This window comes from Vitis riparia, chromosome 17, assembly GCF_004353265.1.
Source record: "Vitis riparia cultivar Riparia Gloire de Montpellier isolate 1030 chromosome 17, EGFV_Vit.rip_1.0, whole genome shotgun sequence".
NCBI classification, from domain to species: domain Eukaryota; kingdom Viridiplantae; phylum Streptophyta; class Magnoliopsida; order Vitales; family Vitaceae; genus Vitis; species Vitis riparia.
The window spans coordinates 6,867,730-6,887,340 of NC_048447.1; the positions used below are offsets into that span (position 1 = coordinate 6,867,730).

A 19,611-nucleotide genomic window follows, 5' to 3' on the forward strand; every position below is an offset into this window, starting at 1 on the left:
ATAATAATAAAAAGAAATGGCCACCAAACGTGTACATCAAGTCCATAAGGAATAAACCAATGAAAAGAAAAAACACCACAAACCCATTTTTTTCTACATATTGTAATGATGTCATACTTACACCACAAGCCTATTCTCCAATGCACATCTCAGTCATACCCACACCACAAGCATGAAGGGCTCACGTAGCTTTTTCAACTTGCTAGGCATCACCAACATTAGCTTGAGAATTTCTTTTTGAGAGTATTCTCGCAAGCTTGGTCTACTACAAAACTGAGAATGGCCTATCCTTGTTAGCATTGAAATGATAATCATCACCAGCTATTCCGCGTGGATTTCCATCATATCTGATAATGCTTTAAGAAACTCAAACTTCACTTCTGCATGTTGTCCCTTTCAAGCATGTGGTCCAAGAAACGAAAAGCACGCAACCTAGTGTCATCTCGAAAAAATGGAGAGCCTGTAAATTCCAAAGTTGTTGGCCCAAAAAACTCATTTGTAGAAAGCATTCTTTGCAAATCAGGAACCAATTCCGAAGGAATAGATGTGAAAGCTCCATTGGTTAAATAAGTCAGACTACTCGTGTACATCTCCATATTGTTGTGGCAATCAAACAAAGGCTTGTGAGCAATCAAGTGGTAAGCAAGACACCCAAAACTGAAAATATCAGAAGCAGATCCAATTGGAGATCCTCTACTCTGAACCATTTCAGGGGTAGTGTAATTCAATGATGGCTGAAGGGGCAGTATTGAATCATCAACGTCATATTCAGCATAATGGAAGGCTGGCACATTAGCTAAATCACCCGATGCCTGATATGATGAAATTGCAAAGCCAAATCCACTGAGTTTCCAAGCTCCACTTGAAATACTGAGGACAGTCTTAGGTGATATAGCCCGATGAATAAGATGAGCATGGTTATGAAGAAATTCCAAGGTTGTTGAAACCTGGGGCAGACCTTGCTCCACCTCCAACAGTCCCATTTCCATCCCCTTAAGCTCCTTAGGCACCTTCCCAATCCCCTCCAAACTCCCCAGCGCATTCGCCACCGACGTAAACAACGGCTCAAAAACATGCAAACTCTTTTACCCTGTAAGGCTCCATTCGAATGATGAGGTATCTTTTCTTGTATTACATGGCAACAGTCTCCAACAGAGCACCAACCCAATAACGAGAATATGTTTTCTATAACTCCTTGCTCCCATGGGCAGAGATGAGAAAAATAACGCGTTCCATGAACCGGTACTAGAAATAGAGGAAGATGGAAAAAAAACAAAGTACAAAAGAAAACGAAGAAATAAAAGAAAGTTCAGAGGCTTGACTTCCTGAATGATCAGTGAGCCCTCTGATTAGGTGAGAAAAACCACATCAAATGCAACCATGGATATAATCCTTTGGTATTTCACAATAGGGGTAAAACAAGCTAAGATTTACAATAAATGGGAATTCTGGATCATGTTTTGACAAGCAATCAGGTGACCTCCATTATCCACCCCAAAGAAATCAACAAACATTCAAATACCAACAGGATATATAGAGGAATGATAAGTAGCCAAATCAAACGATAAGCTTGTAGCATGCATACCTGAGGGTGCCCTTCTCCAGTAAGGTTCTGTTTAGCTTCAAACGCCCCAAATCCTCCTCCAAAACCAACAAAACTAATGAAACATCAGATTCTCTTCTACTCTCCAAACACACAACTCCCTCTTTCTTTTTCACCTCCCTCTGGTATTCACTCCCCCAGCCCACTAAACTATGCTCCCTCCCCTCCTGTTTCTCTCTTCTCCCATAAGCCATCACCTGCTCCACTATGCATCAGTCAGGGAAGATGTCATCCTCAACCACCGCCATGGCCAGCCATGCTCCTTGCCGCACATCCATGCAGTTGGTTTTTCTCCAGAAAGAGGTCCCCTCCCCCCCCCCCCCCCCCCCCCCCCCCCACCTTTTTTTTTAAAAAAGGAAAAAAACTTACTCTCCCGGGTGGTCCCAAAACAAAAGAAAAACTATATGTTTTTTTTTAAAGTGTTTACACCTAATTTATTAATTATGCATTTTTATTTTCTTATTATTATTAATTCTTTATCTTGCATTGTTTATGGATATAGAATTTGGGTTTGTAGATATATTGCATTTGGTGGTTAATTTGGGATCTTTGGATTAGGCCAATTGCATATTGTTTATCATATTTGGACTTGGACCTATTGCTTATTGGTTAGTTATTTAAGCTTATTGGATTGAGTTTGAGATATTTTTTTTTTTGTCTTGTATATTATTAATGTGGACTTGTTAATTGATATGAATTTTGGACCCATTTGTTGTAGGTGAAATTTGCTGGATTGGTTGATAATTGGTAAGAGTTTTGCCTATTTGAATGATTTAATTTGACAAGAATCAATTGTGGCATATTTTGGATGTTATTTTAGGTTTGCATATTAAATTTGGCTTGATTTTGGTTGTAGATTTTGGGTTTGTATATTAAATTAGGCTTGGATTGTGGAATATTGAATTTAGGCCTAATTAAATTTATTTTGATTTATTATATTTGAGCATGACTAATTGAGTTTTTTTTTTTTTTTTGTTATCAATTTGGAAATTTTGGACTAGGGCCTATGACATGTGGGATATTTCTATTAGGTTATATTTGCTAATTTTGACCCATTTTAATTGGTGAAATTTATTGTACTAATTTGAAATTTGAATTTGGCATTGAATATTTGCTTTAGACTTTGTACATTTTTTTATATTTACATTTGAGTTTTTTTTTTGTTTTGCATGACCTCACTATTGGGATTTTGTTGATTGAGCGTGAATTTATGATACATGGAAAATGGAATTTCATAAAGGGAAAGGAGACTTAAGAAGGTCGTAAATGGGGTGGTGAATTTGTTGTAAGTTTGTTGGGGTATACGTTTTATTTCTCATTTCTATTTGGTTTTATTTTTATTGGTTTCTGTAAGTATTCATTTGTTTATATTTATTAAGTGTGTACAAAATTGAATATCGAATAAACCATAAATTTTGTTTGAATAAAAGGACAATTCAGTAAATATGTTTTAATAAAATAATAGTCCTAAAATATACCTCTTAATAAAATAAAGTGATTTTTAATAAAAATTGAGAAAAATGTTTCTAATAAAAATTCAAAAAATTGTTTTTAGTAACAACTATTCGAAAATTTATTTGTTTAATAAAAATTGTTTGGAATTTTTTTTTAAAAATAAAATTGCCCAAAAAGTTAATTTTTAATTAAATTGTCCAAGAAAGTGTTTTTATTTTTATTTTTTTAACTGAAACTACCTTTCGATATGATGGATTGAAGGTAATTTTTGTAAATGGATGTTTTAAATATCTTTTCAATGAGAGTAGGATGAGTCTTTTTTTCAAATTAAAGTTGTAGAATTCATTTTCATAATACAATTGGTTGAAAATAGTTTCATAAACAAAGTTTGTAAAGAAATTAATTCCTTTGTAAATAAAATTAAATTGAAATAGTTGTAAAATAATCTTTTTTATTTTCAAATTGAAATTTTATAATAAATTCTTTTAATAAAATGAGTGTGCATAACTTTCTTGAAAATCAAATCAAATTACTTATTGAAAATAAATTAACTCTTTTTCGTAAATAAATAAATTGAAATCATTAATTCAAAATTGTTTTTAATAAACTTCTTTAAAATTTCTTGAAAAACTAATTTTTGAAATATTTTTTTATTTAGTTTAATGAATTGATTTGTATAATTTTCATGTTATTTACCTTGTATATTCTTGTAATTTGATTTTATCGTCATTTTCTTGTATATTAATTTGTGTCCTTAATTTTGATATCATGATTAATTAATTAATTAATTGTCATAGTTCCCTTTATTCGTTTAGTAAAGACGTATGTATACAAGCTTAGAGAGATGTTACAACTTAGCACCGTTGATTACTATTCAAAAAGTGCTATTTCATAATTTGTAATTAACTTTTTTAAACACTTTTGAGTAGTAGTTATCACTTTTTAACCCAATTAACATATTAAGGACCCTTGCAATCAATTCTAATCAAATTGTGTTAAGTTTTGGTGTTTTGATAGCTTTTTTATCACCAAAGCAATCCGTAATTGAGGAGAGTTCTTTAGAATCCATGGCAAAGCAATGGAAAGCTCAGAAACATGAAGAACCGAAGCTTTGAAGTCCTTTGCCATAAGCAAATCTGGAATGCAAGGAGTAAAAGATGTCCGGACAGGGCGTCCGGACAGGATGGCTGCGGAACATGGTCTGTGGCAGGCTGTCCGAATGACGTAGCAAGGCTTGCTCACTTTAATCAATGATCCGGACAACATATCCGGATAGGATATGCTATCGTCCGGGTGTGAGGTTCACGAGTGTCGTGTGCTTCTCCCTGAGGGAGTCTGGATAGGAGAGCGCGCCAGATGTCCTCTTGGGGAATCCGGATGGAGTTGATCCGGATAGCCTTGCGTGCTTCGTGTCATCCGGGAGAGGGGTCCCTACACCTTGCACACGCAGACAGTCCCCCTTTGCGACATAGCTCCTTCCACTCGGGGGAATCCAGATGGAGTTGATCCGGATAGACTGGCAACGCGGGATATCTCACATCCTGATAGGAGAGGAGGACATTTCAACTTCTCCGGATAGACATATCCGGATCCTCTGATAGCGCTTACCCGGAGAGTTTTTCTCTCAGTATACAGTGTCGCGGTGTTCTCCTGAAGCTTCCTGATATTTCCGACCGACATCTTGAGATATTTTGCTTTAGATATTTGTTGTTTAAATTCCCAAAGTCTCCTTGTAATCCACCTATCATAGGATTCCTTAGTCTTTAAGCAAGGAAAAGGGTGAATAACCTCATATATATATATAGTTTGTAATTTTCTTTACAGGGGGATTATTATGTAATCAGTGGAAGGAAGAAATATATTTTAGAGGGCACTTGCTCTGTTTTTCCTTCATATAATTTGTTTTCTCGTTAGTTTTCTTTCTAGCCAAACAAGCTTTAAGGAAGTTTCCTCAGAGAATGAGTGGCTAGACTTTTAGTTCCTTGGAGTTAAGGTTGTCGGGAAAGGTTCCAAGTACAAGAATTAGTAGCTTTGTGGTTTCAGCCATAAATGAAGAGAAAGTGTGATCCTTTAATGATTTCTATATTTTTAGTTAACTTAAAACACCTTTAATTTACTTGAGCCAACACTTGGTAAGGCAAGTGATATCCATCCATGGAGATGCACTAGTTTACTTCTTGCAAGCTTTTGGGAAGTGACTTGAAGGTAAGATTTTCTAGAATTGCCAACACTTGGTAAGCTTTTGGACTCCAAGGAGACATCCATTAGTTATCTCTTGCGAGCTTGAGAAGGGAAGTCCAAAGTTAAAGATCACCTTGAATGGCAAATGCTAAGTGAAAGGCACGAGTCATTGCAAGTTGCATCAGTGAGAGGGAATTAGAGCCGAAATCCATTTAAAGGATACATCTGTACAGCACCGATTAGAGAATCGACTATATATTAATTCTCTAATGCGAGGAAATGAACCAAATGACCGGAGCTCTGTTTTTGCATAAGAAACCTTCCCTGTGAACCCAAACCTCCAAGGAATGTTTTTCTTCATAAGTAATTTCCATTCCTTTCTTTTTAGTTAGCTTTAAACAAAACCTCATTTAAATAAAGTTTGTGTTTTATTTCTTAAGCTAACCTTGAAATGAAAAAACACCAATTTAACTTTTAATTGGTATCAGTTGAGAGTTGAAAACCCTTCCCAGTGAACGATCCTAGAGCCACTATGCTATATTAGCTAAAACTATCCTAATGCATGGTGATATAGGTTATAAATTTTGTTGATCACTCCCTCAGTCAAGGAGCACCAGCTGGACATGAATCAGCTGAAACACCAATTGGGAACGAATCAAATGGCGCCGTTGCCAAGGAAGGTGCCAACTTCATAGTGATATTTTTTCAGGGTACTTGTGGTTTTCATCACAAGTTTGGTGAGTTTTCTGTCATATTACTAACTCTCTTAGTTGTTTCTTTTACTTGTTTATATTCTAGCATAGCTTTTAATTTAGTTTTAGTTAATCGAACTCTTTTTGGTAGTTTTGTTTTTGTTTTCCTCTGTTTTTGTTTTTTTGTTTTTTTGTTATAATTGATACTAGTTGTGTATGCCAAAGTGGATACGAGATTGTGGAGGAAGGCTTGTTAAACTAGAAACACCTCATAACAAGGAGTTGGAAGTAATCTTGAACATCATGGAAACTACACCTGAGGATCAGCATAGTCACCATGATCATCAGGACAATCCCAATGAATTCAGATCAATGAGGGACCGTATGCATCCACCTCGTATGAGTGCACCATCATGTATAGTGCCCCCTACAAAGCAGCTAGTGATCAGACCCCATATTGTGCCACTTCTGCCAACTTTCTATGGAATGGAAAGTGAGAATCCCTATGCCCATATCAAGGAATTTGAAGATGTTTGTAATACATTCCGAGAGGGAGGAGCTTCTATCGACCTGATGAGGCTTAAACTATTTCCTTTTACTTTAAAGGATAAGGCCAAGATTTGGCTTAATTCTTTAAGGCCAAGGAGTATCCGCACTTGGACTAATTTACAAGCTGAATTCCTCAAGAAGTTTTTTCCTACTCACAGAACAAATAGCTTGAAAAGGCAAATTTCAAACTTCTCAGCTAAAGAGAATGAGAAATTCTATGAGTGTTGGGAAAGATATATGGAAGCCATTAATGCTTGTCCTCACCATGGCTTTGATACATGGTTGTTGGTGAGTTATTTCTATGATGTGATGTTTTCCTCAATGAAGCAACTCCTCGAAACAATGTGTGGAGGGGATTTCATGAGTAAGAATCCTGAGGAAGCGATGGATTTCTTGAGTTATGTAGCTGAAGTCTCAAGGGGATGGGATGAACCGAACAGAGGAGAAGTGGGAAAGAAGAAGTCTCAACCAAATGCTCTTCATGCTAAGGCTGGGATGTACACCTTGAATGAAGATATTGATATGAAAGCAAAATTTGCAGCAATGACAAGAAGAGTGGAAGAGCTAGAATTGAAAAAGATGAATGACGTCCAAGCTGTTGCTGAAACACCAGTGCAAGTAAAGCCATGTTCGATTTGTCAATCTTATGAACACTTGGTGGAGGAGTGCCCTACAATTCCAGTTGTTAGAGAAATGTTTGGAGAACAAGCAAATGTCATTGGACAATTCAAGCCCAATAGCAATGCTTCGTATGGCAATACTTACAACTCAAGTTGGAGGAATCATCCAAATTTTTCATGGAAGCCAAGAGCACCTCAGTACTAACAGCTGGCTCAACCATCTCAACCATCCCAACAAGCCTCAAGTCTTGAACAAGCAATAGTGAATCTCAGCAAGGTTGTGAGAGATTTTGTTGGAGAACAAAAATCCATCAATTCTCAACTCAGTCAAAGAATTGACAGTGTAAAGAATACTTTGAATAAAATGATTGATGGGCTACAAAATGACTTATATCAGAAGATAGATAATCTTCAATACTCAATCTCAAGGCTCACTAATTTGAACACAGTGCAAGAGAAGGGTAGATTTCCTTCTCAACCTCACCAGAACCCCAAGGGTACCCATGAAGTGGAAACTCATGAGGGAGAAGCTTCACAGGTGAGAGATGTTAAAGCCTTGATCACTCTAAGGAGTGGTAAAAAGGTTGAGTCATCAATACCCAAGCCATATGTTGAAGAGAAGGAAGAAGAAGAGACAAAGAAGAGGGAGGAAATGAAAGGAAAGAAGAAAGATATCAGTGAAAAGAAGGAGGACCGTGATTCAACAGTGAATGCAAATTCGGATAAAGAGCTTATTAAGGAAGAATTGATGAAGAAACGCACATCTCCACCTTTTCCTCAAGTTTTGCATGGGAAAAGGGGATTAAAAATGCATCAGAAATCCTTGAAGTATTGAGGCAAGTGAAAGTTAACATTCCATTGCTGGACATGATTAATCAAGTTCCATCATATGCAAAGTTCCTAAAGGACCTGTGTACTATCAAAAGAGGGTTGAATGTGAATAAGAAAGCCTTCTTGACTGAACAAGTAAGTGCCATCATACATTGCAAATCTCCTTTGAAGTACAAAGATCCAGGATGTCCTACCATTTCAGTCATGATTGGAGGAAAGGTAGTGGAAAAAACCTTGTTAGATTTGGGAGCAAGTGTGAATTTGCTACCATACTCTGCTTATAAGCAATTGGGACTTGGTGAATTAAAGCCAACATCAATCACCCAATCTTTAGCTGATAGGTCAGTGAAAAATCCAAGGGGGATAATTGAGGATGTTTTAGTTCAAGTTGATAATTTCTACTATCCAGTAGATTTTTTTGTTCTTGATACTGATCCTTTAGTTAAGGAAGCTAATTATGTTCCTATCATCCTTGGAAGGCCATTTCTTGCTACTTCAAATGCAATCATAAATTGTAGGAATGGACTTATACAACTTACTTTTGGCAACATGACATTTGAACTTAATATCTTTCATATGTCAAAGAAGCTAATTACTCCGGAAGAAGAAGAAGGTCTAGAAGAGGTATGCATTATTGACACTCTAGTGGAGGAGCATTGTGATCAGAATATGCAAGACGAGTTGAATGAAAGTCTTGAGGATTTTGAAGAAGGGTTGTCTGAACCCGCTGATGTCCTTGCTACTCTACAAGGTTGAAGGAGGAAAGAAGAGATCCTACCTTTATTCAATAAAGAGGAGGGACAAGATGATGTAACAGAAGAAATCCCGAAGCTCAATTTGAAACCTCTGCCCATGGAGTTAAAATATACATACCTGGAAGAAAATAACCAATGTCCTGTTGTTATATCTTCATCTCTTATCGGTCATCAGGAGATTTCTCTACTTGAAGTTCTTAAGAGGTGCAAGAAAGCAATAGGATGGCAAATATCTGACTTGAAAGGAATCAGTCCTTTGGTTTGTACACATCACATATATATGGAGGAAGAAGCTAAACCAATTCGTCAACCTCAAAGAAGATCGAATCCTCATTTACAAGAAGTGGTGCGAACTGAGGTACTAAAGCTACTCCAAGCGGGTATTATTTATCCCATATCTGACAGCCCTTGGGTGAGTCCTACTCAAGTGGTACCAAAGAAGTCAGGGATTACTGTGGTTCAGAAATGAAAAAACACCAATTTAACTTTGAATTGGTATCAGTTGAGAGTTGAAAACCCTTCCCAATGAACGATCCTAGAGCCACTATGTTATATTAGCTAAAGCTATCCTAATGCATGGTGCTATAGATTATAAATTTTGTTGATCACTCCCTCAGTCAAGGAGCACCAGCTGGACATGAATCAGCTGAGACACCAATTGGGAACGAATCAACCGTACCTTCTCAATAGGTAACCTGATCACTAAATATATACTCAATTTTTGCAGGCACATCTTTTCCAAATAAGGAGTCATATACAATTTCTTTCTTATTTTGTTTTCCATTTTAAAAACAAAGTAAAATAAGTGGTGACACCTGACTTGATCGTGATTTTATTTTTTTTTAAATGTTTAATATTTTAAATTAAAGAAGATAAAAATTTGGTTGTGGTTTCAATATACTTACAATTTTCCCTAACTCTATTTTTTTTAAGGACATTTTTTTCTTGTATTTACAATTTTGCCCTAGCTCTATATTTTTTCTATGGGCCTTTTTACTATGGTTTTTGAAAATATTTTATTTGTCTATTTATGTACTTTGAAAGGAGTTTCGAACATTATTCATATTTAATAAATAAACTATTGATGTCACTCCAAATATCACCACTACTTATGTCACTAGATATACTATCATCCTTCAATTCAAATATACATTTTTATTTATTTATTTACTTATCTTTTTTTTTCTATACATACACTATGAAATATTTCATAAATCAAAAGAAAAATTCTATAAATATAATTTAAAGAATAAAATAAACACAATAATTGAATCTAAAATGAACTTTATATTGAAAATAATACCTCGATACAGAAAGTTTGAATCTAGATACAAATGTTAAGATATGGACTCACATATCTCACAATAATTCATGATTATGTTATTCACCTCTTCAATTTGTTTTCTGTTCGTTCAAGAGTATAGGCCACCTATGTGTAGAGCCCAAACGTCATCACGAGTCTTGGATAATGGGCCTAAGACCCGTGAGGCCCAATAGCCCAATAGGTATGGTCCCTAAGGTAGGAGGGTATAAAAGGTCAAGGTTTTGTTCATTTTGGATATCACATTTTTGAATAGAACAGAACCCTAATCTCTCCCGCTCCCATTGCCTGAGAGAATCCAGAGAAAGGTGGTGTCCTCCATAGCCTTAGAAGATCCATACCGTCATCAAATGCACAATGGACTCAGGTTAGTTTGGATTCTATATGGTAGCATTCCGCAAAACCTTCAGGCATGATTTCTTTGTATGGTTTAACATGAGATTCCTGACAGAGTTTCCTTTGTGTTAATAATGATAATGAACTTCAATTGGTATCAGAGCGGCATGTTAAATCATTAAGAAATTACCAATCACTGAAAAAATGGCTCTTTAATTTGGATTCAGGCATGAGGCGATCAGTGGCTTTTGAAGCGCCGTTCGCGGCTTGCTTCAAGGTGCGTTGAGGGCCACTGTAGGCGCTCATTTTGGTGCGCTTCAGGCGCTGTCTTCGGCGAAGTCCAAGGCGCCGTTGGGGCGCCTTTAAGACGCCTCTCCAAGCGTTGTGAGGCGCCATCTTCGGGCGTCGTTAGGGCGCGTTAATGGCGCCACTGCAGCACCGTTGAGGCGCGCCAATCCAGCACCGTTGAGGCGCGCCACTGCAGCGCCTTCAGGCACGGTTTACGAGGTTCAGGCAACCCATTTCTGGCGCCTTCAGGCCCGCTTCTAGGCGCCGTTGAGGCTCCATCTACAGCGTCGTTGAGGCGGGCTTCTAGGCGCCACTTTCGGTGCCATTTGCAGCACTGTTTAGGGCGCACTTTAGGCGTCGTGCTATTGCAGGCTGCCAACGCCATGAATGACGTTTTTTTGGTTAAAAAAAAAAAAAGGTGGAAAATGGAGGAAAGGCCACCTAGGGAGCTCAAACCGATGACCTTGTTCCCCTTAAATTCAAGGCCACGGTTGAACCACTACACCAAGTCTTTATTTTATGCATTAATCGGTATATATATATATATATATATATATATATATATATATATATATATATATATATATATATATATATATATATATATATATATATATATATATATATATATGTACTTGTATTTATGCTTTAATTGATATATACATGGGTTTATGCATAAATAAATAAGATAAATAATTTTGATCAAATTATTTCTTGCTATATTTGTGTTTTGTATTTTAAAATAAATGAATTATGTATGTCAGTTGCCAAAGTAACTTATATTATATAATTTATTTATTTTACAATATCTGAACATGTTATTATTATTATTTAAAATAATCGGCCCAAAGGAAGATTATTTTAATATAATAATAAATAAAGTAGTCATAAATATGTGACATATAATGTTTATTTTGCATTCGATATGTTAGTCCAAAGATAGACATATTGTTTTCATTTTTTGTCAATATTTATGAATTAATTTTGTATAAGGATGTCAATTACAAGTTAATATTTTTGTCCAAAGACTGAATATTAATGTTTGTGCTAGGTATCTTATGTGATGTTTATTTACTCATGTATGTATGATGCTTATGTGACTGATTGTGAGCTTTATTATTATGAATTCAGCATCTTCTATATCTGCAAATGTTAATAACATTCCTGTGCTTAATGACACAAATTTCAAGAAATGGAAAGAGCACGTTACAATTGTTCTCGGGTGCATGGATTTAGACTTTGCATTAAGGGAGGATCGCCTTTCAGATCTTACTAGTACCAGCACTGCTGAGCAAAGGTCTACTATGGAAAAATGGGAGCGATCCAATCGCATGAGTCTAATGATTATGAAGCACTCAATTCCAGAAGCAATAAGGGGTGCAATACTTAAGGAAACCCAAGCCAAGGCATTCTTGGACCAGATAGCAAACCGATTCACTGCAAACGAAAAGGTTGAGACAAGCACTATTCTTAGTAAGCTTGTCTCTATGCGGTACAAAGGGAAAGAGAATATCAGGAAGTACATTATGGAAATGTCTAATCTTGTGACGAGACTTAAGGCACTAAAGTTAGAGTTGTCGGAAGACATACTCGTGCACTTGGTCTTGATCTCTCTGCCTACACAATTCAGTCCATTCAAAATCAATTATAATACACAAAAGGAAAAATGGACTTTGAATGAGCTTATTGCTCAATGTGTGCAAGAGTAGGAGAGATTGAAGCAAGAAAAGATAGAAAGTGCTCACTTGGCTTCCACATCTTAGGGATTTGGTACCAACAAGAAAAGAAAGAGGGACAATAAAGGAAAACAAACTGCAGTTTCTGGGACATCAAAGCAAAAGGAGCAAAAGAAACAAGATAAGGAGATCACTTGTTTCTTTTGCAAGAAGGCTAGTCATATGAAGAAAACATGTACCAAATACGCTGCTTGGCGTGAAAAGAAAGGTACACTTCTCAATTTTGTTTATTCAGAAATTAATTTAGTTGTAGTGCCTACTGACACTTGGTGGATAGATACGGGTACAACTACTCACATAAGTGTCACTATGCAGGGTTGCCTAAGGAGCCGAATGCCAACTGATGGTGAAAGATACATTTATGTGGGAAATGGCAACAAGGCTGCAGTCAAGGCTATTGGTCTTTTCAGATTACAGTTAGACTCTGGATGTACATTGGATTTGGAAGAGACTTTTGTAGTACCGTCATTTAGACGGAATTTAATTTTTGTTTCATGTTTGGACAAATTTGAATATTGTTGTTCATTTGGAAATGGAATGGTTATTCTTCATCTAAATTCAAATCTTATTGGTACGGTAGTCTAACAGACAAACTATATAAATTGAATATAAAGGCCACTATATGGTATCGAAAGTTTGATCAGGTGATTACTTCATTTGGTTTTAAAGAGAATACCGTTGATCAATGCATATACCTTAAGTTCAGTGGGAGCAAATTCATTATCTTGGTGTTATATGTTGATGATATTCTACTTGCAAGTAGTGATGTGGGACTTTTGCATGAAACCAAGCGATTTCTGTCTAGTAAATTTGACATGAAGGATCTTGGTAATGCATCTTTTGTGCTAGGTATACAGATCCATAGGGATCGTTCAAGAGGTATACTTGAATTATCACAAAAGGCCTACATCGATAAGGTGTTGAGTAGATTTGGCATGAGCAATTGTGCACCAGGAGACACGCCTGTAGCAAAAGGCGATAAGTTTAGTTTGCACCAATGTCCGAAAAATGAACTTGAGAAGAAAGATATGGAGAGATTTCCCTATGCCTCGGTAGTAGGAAGTCTCATGTATGCACAAGTTTGTACGCGTCCGGATATTGCGTATATTGTTGGAATGTTAGGTAGATATTTAAGTAACCCAGGTATGGATCATTGGAAAAAGGCAAAACGGGTTATGCGGTATTTACAAAGAACTAAAGATTACATGCTCACATACCGTAGATCAAGTCACTTAAAGATCGTGGGATATTCGGACTCCGATTTCGCAGGATGTCTTGACAGTAGGAGATCCACTTCAGGCTACATTTTCATGTTAGCTGGAGGAGCAGTTTCATGGAAAAGTGTTAAACAAACACTTATTGCTTCTTCCACCATGGAGGCAGAATTCATAACCTGCTACGAAGCATCAAACCATGGGATATGGCTGCGGAATTTTGTCACTCAATTACGAATCATTGATGAGATTGAGAAACCATTGAGAATCAACTGTGATAATAAGGCCGTAGAATTATATTCTAAGAACAACCGAAGTTCGTCAAAGTCCAAACACATTGACATCAAGTTCTTGGTTGTGAAAGAAAGAGTTCAGATTCTTCAAGTATCGATTGAACACATAAGCACAAACTCCATGATTGCGGATCTGCTCACTAAGGGTTTGCCACCCAAAGTATATCATGAGCATGTCACACATATGGGTGTTGAACACATTGATGCTATTCACCTCTTCAATTTGTTTTCTGTTCGTTCAAGAGTATGGGCCACCTATGTGTAGAGCCCAAACGCCATCACGAGTCTTGGATAATGGGCCTAAGACCCGTGAGGCCCAATAGCCCAATGGGTATGGTCCATAAGGCAGGAGGGTATAAAAGGTCAAGGTTCTGTTCATTTTGGATATCACATTTTTGAATAGAACAGAACCCTAATCTCTCCCGCTCCCATTGCCTGAGAGAATCCAAAGAAAGGTGGTGCCCTCCATAGCCTTAGAAGATCCATACCGTCATCAAACGCACAATGGACTCAGGTTAGTTTGGATTCTATATGGTAGCAATCCGCAAAACCTTCAGGCATGATTTCTTTGTATGGTTTAACATGAGATTCCTGACAGAGTTTCCTTTGTGTTAATAATGATAATGAACTTCAACAAGCTTATTGACAACAAAAGGTTTTTATTACAAAGGAATTAAAGGAGAGAGATTACAAAAAAGCTAAGAATCATTAATCGAATAGGCCTCTATCTCGCTTTGATCATCTTTACCTTGTGATGAACTTCATGACTCTATTTATATAGAATTTTGACGAACTTGATACTTGTTGAAATCTATGGACTTAGAAATTTATTGAAATTTATAAAATTATTTGAGTAGACTACTTGTTTTTGCAAATGGTTGATGGAGATTCTTCGGTATCAAGAATTTCTATGGCATGCTTCACATATGGTTTTTCACACATTTCACTTTCTTAAAAGATTATTCTCGAGACATTTTGAAACACATAGTGGAGGAGACACCTTTTTTTCTCATTTTTTGTGACTAAATAATAATTGGTACTATTTGCATTACTTTCTTTCCATTCAAATATTTTGTTATCAAAATATTCTTATTATACCATTTATTTCCATTCATATTTCTCAATTAAAAATAGAAAACCATTTCGAAATCATAGGACCAACAAACTCTTCATCTTGTCAAAGAGTGAAATTTATTAGACTAATGAAAATTTTTGCTAAGCTTAAAAACAATTTTATTTTATTTTTTATTTAAAAAACTTACTCTAAAAATTAACATAATCTAATATAAATTGTATTAAAAATAACTAAAACGGATTTGGGTTAGGGAGCCCTACCCCAAACGGAGCAAACCAAGCCCAACCCACTGCCCAAGCCCATGATAACGGAGTTGGGTTGGGCGAGTGGGTAAAAATAGGATTTAAAAACAGAAAAAAAAAAAAAACAAAAAACAAATAACATAAGAAAAACAGGGGTTCCAGAAACATCACGATATCAAAAGAATCAACGGCTAAAAGAAAAACACGTACATTGCAGTGGTAAGAATGGTAGAGGAACACTACTCTTTCTCGGACTCCTACCCTATATAAAGAATCGCTAGGGCACCTCCATCACTCGTCTTCCATCACAACACCAGAAACCAAAACCCTAACAACCTTTCTTCTCTCTCTTCATTTCACCATAGCCGATTCTTAATCATCAGTCTTCTCCGATTCGATCAGGTATCTCATTTAAGTTTAGGGTTGCTTTCTTCGATCTAAGGTTTTTTTTTTTTTTTTTTTCCTTTGTATTTTTCGTCCGTTTAATAATCGATCGTATTTTCTAATCGTAGATCTTGCTTTTTTTTTTTCTTTTTTTTTGTTCAGATTTAAATATGTTGTTTTTTTTTTGACGATAAATGTTTAACATGTGAAATGTTAATTGCCTTTTTTAAAAAAATTATTTTCCCTCTCCAATGAGGATTTTGTTTCTGAAAATCGTTTTGTATTTTTATTTTTGTTTATATCTGAATCTTTTCCTGGAAAATATTAAGATTCTCCTAGAAAGAGATTATACGGTTCTTTGAACAGCTTCCGCTGATATTGGAATTTGATAAGGAAAGATTCAGATTCTCGGAGAAAGAAATTATTTGGTTTTTTGAACAGCTTCCATTATTATCGGAATTGATTCTTTTTTATTTAAGCATTTTAATTTACTGAGCCAGTTTAAAATTCGTGGTAAAGAAAAAATAGTTTGATTTCTAATCTTCCTTGTTCTCGATTTTATGTTTACTTAGGCGTTTTGTAGCCAAAACTAATTAAGATTCTTCTATTTTTGTGCATTGTGGGGTTACATTTGGTACCTTAAGGTTGATTATTCTATATGACACTGCATAATTTATTATTGTTGCTGAACCTATTGGTTGCTTTCTTATTTTTGCTTGTGTTGGGAAGAAGATTCTTTGCCAAGTTTTATTCTTGTTTGCCGATTGCCCAATGGCATGTATGATTTGGAGATTCACATGCAGTTATTTATGTCTCTCTACCTGTCCCAATGATATTTAGTTGCTGTAGTACTCAGGTTGTAAACATTGATACAAATGAATGTTGAATTTTCTACTATAGATGACTCCTTTTTTGTGTTTTTTAATGTTTCCTTTAACATTATTATATATACCATAGGTGGTGATCCATACAACATGTGTACATCCACAATAAAAATTTATTAAAATATAAGAGATTAAATGGGAGTTTTGATGGGAGTTTCTGATAGATGTTGAGTTTCAACATGGGATGTGAGAGTTGTACATGCCATTAATTTCAATGAGACTTCTATGGACATGTCTTTTTTATTTAATTTTCTCAAGGCTAAAAAGTTAACCTGATCCCTTTTTTATTTATTTAATTTAACTTTTTTGGACTCTAAATCCACATCACATGTTTTTGAAATACTTTCCAAATTGCAGAGAGTTGTAACTCTAAATTAACTTATTGTCTCGGATTTGTTCACGTTTGTGTTTTTTTTGGTGTTATTTAGTACTGCTATGGTAACAAATTCATCTGAGTTGCAGCTGAAAGTTTTCATATTATTCCTTGTCAATCATTTACAAATATGAAATTGAAGATGAATTCTGTGGTTTGTTGTGTGGAATGACTTGCTTTAGGATCTGTATGAGCAGGTTGTGAACGTTCTAAGGGCCCTGTCCTGAACAAGGGTAGGGCCAATTCCTGGCCAAGAATGTAGCCCATTACAGCAGGCCATGCCTATTATTATTATTATTATTATTTTTTTAATATCAATGTTATAGAATCTCAATTTGTGGCGGCAAGAAACACTGATATTTAGTAATTTCTTTTTATAAGATGTAAAACATAACTTGTAATTGTAAATTATAAACTGTGAAGTTCAATATATCTTTCAAAGTTCAATAGTATAAGCTATGTACGTTAATACCCCTATATGTAATGATAATTCATTTAGATATATGCTTACAAGGTTTAATATTTTTAAATTTGTGTGAATTTATGAGCATTCAGAGCCAGACTTCAGCCTAGAGCTGGGCTTGGAATTGGGTTGTAGGTTGTTGAGTGATTTGTAAAAGGTTGAGTTGGAGTATACCTTCTTTACTATAAAGTTAGTTGTAGTATTGTAATAAACTCTGAATGAGGTTGTGGGGAATTAATGGAATATTTTTCTTTTCTTTTATCTTCATAATAGTCATTTCATTATTCATTTGGAGGGTTATCATTTGCTAACAATTTGGACTATTTTTCCTGGGTTTGTATGACCTAACTCTGAATATTTTTGTTGATTCAGGTAGCTTTGCGGGTTCATCTGCTATTTGCAGATTTCCAAGTTAAAGAGTGTCCACAGTGAAGTTTCTTTTATGTCCGAACAGGCCATTCTCTATTTGGGATCGATTGGGTTGCTTGGAGAGTATTGTCCTTCGGCAAGAAAAAAGAACAGACCCTTGTTAGACAGGCTTGACTGTATGCATATCGGTCCATTTCAGAAATACAGAGTGTGTCGTGGTTGCAGCTGGATGCAACCTTCCCTAGCTAGAGACAGTCAGTCTTCCTGTGTCAACCATACTGCTGCCAACATACTGAATTCAGCATTTGCGCCCTGCTGATATTTAGTCCTTTTTTCTGGTCTCTTTATTCTGAAGCAAAGATGGCTTTGCAGAATATAGGTGCTGGGAATAGGGATGATGCCTTCTACAGGTATAAGATGCCCAAAATGGTTACCAAAATAGAGGGTCGGGGAAATGGCATCAAGACAAATGTGGTCAACATGGTAGATATTGCAAAAGCATTGGCTAGGCCGGCCTCTTACACTACAAAGTATTTTGGTTGTGAGCTTGGAGCCCAATCTAAATTTGATGAGAAAACTGGAGTTTCTCTTGTTAATGGGGCCCATGACACCCCTAAACTTGCTGGCCTTCTTGAGAACTTCATTAAGAAGTATGTCCAGTGTTATGGCTGTGGAAACCCAGAGACTGAGATACTTATTACAAAAACTCAGATGATTCAACTGAAGTGTGCTGCGTGTGGTTTCGTGTCTGATGTGGATATGAGGGATAAACTCACGACATTCATCTTGAAGAATCCGCCTGAGCAAAAGAAGGGATCAAAAGACAAGAAGGCCATGAGGAGGGCTGAGAAAGAGAGATTGAAGGAAGGTGAGGCTGCTGATGAAGAGCTGAGGAAGCTGAAGAAAGAGGTGAAGAAGAAGGGGTCTTCCACTTCCAAGGATGGCCCCACAAAATCTCTCTCTTCCAAGAAGAAAGCTAATGGTTCTGATGAGGATCGCACATCACCACCTCGAAGTCAGGTTGATGAAAAGGAAGAGGCTGATTATGAAGATGACGATGATGATGTTCAGTGGCAAACTGATACATCACTGGAGGCAGCTCGTCAACGGATCCAGGAGCAATTGAGTGCTGCAACTGCTGAGATGGTTATGCTATCTACGGATGAACCAGAAAAGAAAATAAAGCCAGTAAATAATAAAGCAAATGGTAGTCCAAAATGTGCTTCTCCTCCACCCGAAGAAAAACCCAAGGCTGAGAATGGGAGTTCAGAAGAATCTAACCATGAAAGGCTGGTTGAAGAGGTGAAAGCAAATCTGAAGAAAGGGGTTGGTGCAAAGCAATTGCAGTCCATTTTGGCATCACTGACTGGCTCTGGCCAGGAAAAAATGACGACCCTGTTTGAGGCCCTGTTTGAGGGTGTTGAGAAAGGATTTGCAAAGGAAGTGGAGAAGAAGAAGAGCTACCTTGCTTCAACTATTGCAGGGGATGAGGGGTCGCAGTTGCTGTTGCTTCGTGCTATTGAGGCATTCTGTGGGAAGTCGAGGCCAAGTGCATTGAAAGAAGTGGCATTGGTTTTGAAGGGTCTGTATGATGGAGATGTGTTGGAGGAGGAGTACATAGTGCAGTGGTATGAAGAAGGGGTGTCAGGAGCCAACAAGAAGTCTCAGATCTGGAAGAATGCCCAACCTTTCATCACTTGGATCCAGAGTGCGGAGTCTGAATCTGAGGAGGAATGATAAAAAGTGTGTTTTGAATGCAGCAGGGGTGTGGTGTCCTTTGTCTGGAATGGAATAAAAATGTGTGTTGGGTCGGTGTGTAACAGTTATTTAGGAAGAGGTGGAGACGGTAAGAGGGTTATTTTGGGGGTGTCTTATAATTTGCAGAACATGAAGTTTTAGATGCTTTTTTATACAATTCTGCTATGTTATAATCTTTGTTTGTGGTTG

The 19,611-nt window shown here is 36.5% G+C and overlaps 1 protein-coding gene and 1 long non-coding RNA gene across 2 annotated transcripts; both read left to right on the forward strand.

Moving 5' to 3' along the window:
- Positions 1 to 15,376: 15,376 nt before the first annotated feature.
- On the forward strand, positions 15,377 to 17,699 carry LOC117904414. The gene is made up of 2 exons (XR_004649586.1): positions 15,377 to 15,593; positions 17,668 to 17,699. It is a non-coding gene; the product is annotated as an uncharacterized LOC117904414 (long non-coding RNA).
- Positions 17,700 to 17,932: 233 nt separating this feature from the next.
- Positions 17,933 to 19,579, forward strand: LOC117904412 (eukaryotic translation initiation factor 5-like). Its single transcript, XM_034817000.1, has one exon. The coding sequence runs from the start codon at positions 18,025 to 18,027 to the stop codon at positions 19,399 to 19,401; it is 1,377 nt and encodes a 458-aa protein (XP_034672891.1). The 5' UTR covers positions 17,933 to 18,024; the 3' UTR covers positions 19,402 to 19,579.
- Positions 19,580 to 19,611: the final 32 nt, after the last annotated feature.